Genomic DNA, 4,361 nt, shown 5'->3' with positions numbered 1-4,361 from the left:
CGGGATGTTGGCTGAGGGAGGGCTGTCATAGGGAGGGACCTTTGCTCCGGGGACGCTAGAGTCTCACAGTCTGGAGTCTTCACGGTTCCTTCCCAAGGACTCTGTCCCGCGAGCAGCGCAGCACTGCTTTCCTCCAATCAGACGTCTCAAGGCTGGCGCCACGTCTGCGGCCTGATCCAATCGCGTACCCAGAGGGCGGGAACCCGAAGTGGCTACCTGCACCTGTGGAGGCTGGTGGCGGCCTCCTGGGTCGCTACACACACACACACACACACACACACACACACACACACACACACACACACCCGCACCCCTCTGCCGCTAGGTTCTGGTTTCTCCAATTACTTGGCGCAGGACCAGCAGGTGGGCAGATGTCTTTGCTCGTTCCTTCCCACGCGTAGGAAGGTTCAGTGCGCCCGAGAGAATAGCCATGGTCCCACCTCTCAGCGGCTCCCCAGAGGCGCTGGCAGGGGAGAGGGAAGCTTCTGAACCTGTGCGGCTGCTAACCGGGAAAGGCCGCCTGGGCTTTCTCCGGGGTCAGCGAATCTGACAGTCCCTCGGACCGAGCCCAACGCGCGGCGAGCCCGGGCTGTCTCCGCAGAGCGCAGAAGTTGGAGGGGCCGAGGGAGAGCAGCGCCCGGTGTAGCTGCGCTGCGGACCTTGCGACTGCTACACTCGCAGCAACCTGACCTCTCCCAGACCGCGCCGAGGGACAGCGCCCCAGTGGCAGAGTGCCCAGAGCGCGGCCCCCGTGCTGCTCTCGGCCACTAGCGCAGTGCGGGCCCGAGGCGTCTCGGGAAGCCCAAGCAGGTGAGCGCCCCGGGGTGGTTCTGCGTCTGACGAGACAGATCCTACCAAAGCTGTGTCACCCTGGGCTCATGCCCTGCGCCTCCCAATCCCCCGCCTCCTAGCGCGAGAGGACAGGCCCGGAGCCGCTGTTGCTCCAGAACTGAGCTCTGCCTAGTTTTGCGTAATTTGCAGTCTTTTCCTTGCGCAATTCGCACGAAGGCTTTCGTGCACACCAAATTGATAGTCGTGAAGAAGAAAGTACGGGAAAGGATAGAAAGCAGTATCCAGACAGCCCCCAGCACCATTAGTTAACACCTTGAGGGTACTTTTCGATTTGCAAAGTAGGACGCTATGTGGTATTTGCAAACCTGACTGCCCATTTTGCCTGAGGGTGTGGGTAGCTTTTGTACAGAAAGAACTTTTGGGCACTTTTTCTTTTATTGTTTTCAAATCCCGGCCCCAGTGTCCCTCCGGGCATCTCGGGGAGGAGCTGGTGTCACAGTTTCAGGGCACAGCTGTGGCCGCCGCGCCGCCTCGGGTAGGTACTGGGACTTCCTCTCCTCCTCGGAGTTCCGGGAGGACGACTTCCCACAGCAAACACAGCCGAAGTCTCCGTCTTCTGCGCACATGAGAGTCCCAGGAGCTCTGCGCGAGTGGGTGGGAAGGAGCTGAGCGGAAACCTGGAAATGAGCGGCTGCGCGGGCGAACGTTACGCATTCGCGGTAGTTCTGAGCTGTAGATGGTGCACGGAAGCGGGCAGGTAGTCTCACCTTCAGTATTCGCGCCTAAGTGCTAACAAGCAGCCTTTTTGCTCTTCGAACAGCTACTAAAAGCTCGGAGAAGAAACAAATTGTTTTGAAGATCCTTCTTGCCGCTCTCCCGTGTGGAGGGTGGAATTGCGCACGGAAAAGAACAGAAGTCTATAATATGTAAAATTCTTAAGCATTGAGTTGCGTAGTACAAACAGACTCAGAGCATATTTTAATCCCTAACTACGGGAAGAGGGGAGGAAGATCTGCCACTTGGCCTGGTCTCTGGAGTCGGCCGGAGCGGGGGCAGCCTTCCTAAAAACCACGGGATTGGTCTCTGAGAAATGAAAGAGCAGGATGGCGATTTTCGAGGGAAGTTAAGTCTAGACATGCTTCTCTGAAAGTCACAAGCAGAAGTGGTTAAAGGAGGATTTAAAAGAAGCAGAGCAAACAGAATACAGTTTGTATCTCATTCTTACAGGAATATGGATTCTGGGAAGAATCATATCAGAAAAGACCCTGCGGTGGGAGAGTACAGAGGAGAAATTCCGGGCGGGAAAATTGTATCTGTTTGTGGTTTAACATTCGTAGTTCACCGGTAGCGGGGACACACTTGGTTGTGAACACCCCACTCTCAGGGGCTCCTTGTTCTAGGACAGGTGGGTCACCTAAGGGCGTCCGTGTAGTCCGACAGTGTGGACCGGACAGACCATTTCCCCTGCAGAGCCAGGTTGGTCCGGATGGCGGGGACTTCCCCTTCACCGGCGCCCTTCGTGCTTCTCCCCGGAGCCTTAGGGCAAAGGTTCAGGCCGGGAATCTCCAGGCTTAGTTTTGAGATCAGGTGGCGGCGCCTCGGAGGCCAGTAGAGCAACTGCACTCTCTAGGGCGCGGCGGCGCCTCCTGGGGAGTGCGATGCTGGGGTCTTGGGGGCGCCACGACCTGGGCGAGCTGGTGCCAGGCCAAGAGCAAGAGAGGGAGTGAGGTTAGGGCACGTGACTCCCACCAAGCCGGTAACCAGGTTTTGTTTTCTTCCCCAGTATACAGAAAGCTGCCTCGGCTCACACCCCGCAGCCCGCGTGGGAGAAGCCCGAGAAGGAGTGCAGTGACGCTGCAGGACCACGGAAAAAAGGGCTCACCGAGGCCCATACTCACACCGGGCTCCCGTCCCGGACCCCGGGCCTGGCCATGGCCGACAGCGCTGGCACTGGCAACTCGGGCCCCTGGTGGAAATCGCTAACCAACAGTAAGAAGAAAAGCAAGGACGCCCCGGTAGGGGTGCAGCCTCCGGCCCAGCCTGTCCCCGGGGAGCCCGCGCCTCCCAGCCCAGACTGGACCAGCAGCTCCCAAGAGAATCAGCACCCCAATGTCCTCGGGGGCCCCGGTGAGTCCCCCAAGTCAGACAAGTCGTGCGGAGAGAAATCAGGCAACAGCCGCCGCAATCTGAAGATCTCGCGTTCTGGCCGCTTTAAGGAGAAGAGAAAAGTGCGCGCCACGCTGCTCCCGGAGGGAGACAGGTCCCCGGAGGAGGTGGATTTCCCTGGTGACTCCTACGAGGACAAGCAGTAGCTTCCAGGACTCCCCTCCTGTCGCTTTCTCTCAACCCCAGTTCTAGCCCATGTACTTGGTATCTCACCCCAACAAATTCAGAACATTCACGTAAGGCCAAGATTTTATTTTTTCTTGAAATTGAAGAGTCAATTGAGTATTCAATATTTTATGACTCCAAGATGCATTAAATATTTATTTGTGATAAGAGAAGGAAGTTGGCTAGATTGTTTTCCTCAAAGAGCTATTCTGGAGCTTCACCCTTGTTCATGTCCCTTGTGGGAGTAACAACAGTGGACAGGTCTTTCTATCAGAGACAGTAGCTGAACTTGAATTCTGCAGCCTCTCAAATGAGGAAGGTGTGCTCTTCTTGAGGACTCAGAAGGGCAAATCACAGTACTGTTTTTAATGTCTCAGAAATGCACTTTAGGGGTACTTCCGTAGACCTAAAAGGGATGAAGAGGGAAACATTCCAGAGTAGAAGCATTTGAAGTGAGGCAGGATTGCTTCCAATTTGGGACTACAAACCTGTATCATCCATTTTAATGTGGACTATTAAAATTGTTACACTGTAAGACTTAAGGTGGCTTTTGTATTTTTTTCCATTCCAAGGCTGAAATTCATCATACTTAAAAGCAGGCATGCAAAGTCTGAGGTGACAAGTGTTAATCATTTGCCAAACAACATAGCAGACGCTATTGGAAAGCCGCAGGGATGTGAACATTTCTAGAAACCAGCAACACCCAGACTGAATCCAGTTAGCTACATATTCCAATTTACTGATCCAATTTGCTACCAATTCATTATTCTTAAATTCTCCTTTTACTTCAGTGCTTTTTCATAGAAAAAGTTGCGATACTAAAATACAACCTTTTCAGTCTACACTGTTAATCTTCCTAACAAATGGCTGAAAGTATAAACAAACAAACTGTGCTCATTCAATTTGTGCAAACCTGCCTTTTCTGCTTCCTTTTGCTTCAAAGGATTATATCTTTAGTCTGAAGTCTGCATTTATCTAGTTTCAAAGCCTTTAGATCAACCAACCTAAAGATTCTTAACAAAAATCCACCTGTTTGCTTTTATTATGACCTTCAAGAAAAAGAGTAAATGATACCACTTTCTCTGAGGAAATTACAAGAGAGTTATTGTAGTCAGTTAAGAGGCACTGAGATCTTTTCCTCACAATTGAGTTCATTTATCAAATCCAGAAATGCATAGCAAGGAAATTACATTGATCAAAGTGTGTATCTTTTTAACAAAGACACGAACTTAATTGGA

The 4,361-nt window shown here is 52.5% G+C and overlaps 1 protein-coding gene across 3 annotated transcripts; it reads left to right on the top strand.

The window, feature by feature from the left end:
- The first annotated feature begins 213 nt into the window (after window positions 1–213).
- Prr15 (proline rich 15) lies at window positions 214–3,658 on the top strand. 3 transcript variants are annotated; one of them, XM_021254082.2, is made up of 2 exons: window positions 214–810; window positions 2,576–3,658. In XM_021254082.2, the coding sequence occupies exon 2, from the start codon at window positions 2,724–2,726 to the stop codon at window positions 3,102–3,104; it is 381 nt and encodes a 126-aa protein (XP_021109741.1). In that variant the 5' UTR covers window positions 214–810; window positions 2,576–2,723; the 3' UTR covers window positions 3,105–3,658. The 3 variants fall into 3 exon arrangements, with proteins under 3 accessions (XP_021109741.1, XP_021109743.1, XP_004839546.1); XM_021254084.2 differs by lacking the exon at window positions 214–810 and adding an exon at window positions 885–1,327; XM_004839489.4 differs by lacking the exon at window positions 214–810 and adding an exon at window positions 1,362–1,549.
- The last annotated feature ends 703 nt before the right edge of the window (window positions 3,659–4,361 follow it).

The sequence above is a fragment of the Heterocephalus glaber genome, unplaced genomic scaffold (genome assembly GCF_053883595.1).
Source record: "Heterocephalus glaber isolate CG9 unplaced genomic scaffold, H.glaber_assembly_v1.0 deba00000676, whole genome shotgun sequence".
Classification (NCBI taxonomy): domain Eukaryota; kingdom Metazoa; phylum Chordata; class Mammalia; order Rodentia; family Bathyergidae; genus Heterocephalus; species Heterocephalus glaber.
The sequence above is the reverse complement of the archived record's forward strand: the minus strand, read 5'-3'. Positions and strand labels throughout refer to the sequence as shown.

What these genes read in the sequence shown, in the direction of transcription:
- Prr15 (XM_004839489.4), top strand. Translation starts at nt 1,476, where the DNA reads ATGAGCGGCTGCGCGGGCGAACGTTACGCATTCGCGGTAGTTCTGAGC. An exon ending in TGGTGCACGGAAGCGGGCAG is followed by an intron (nt 1,550 to 2,575) that starts GTAGTCTCACCT and finishes TTTCTTCCCCAG; the next exon opens with TATACAGAAAGCTGCCTCGG.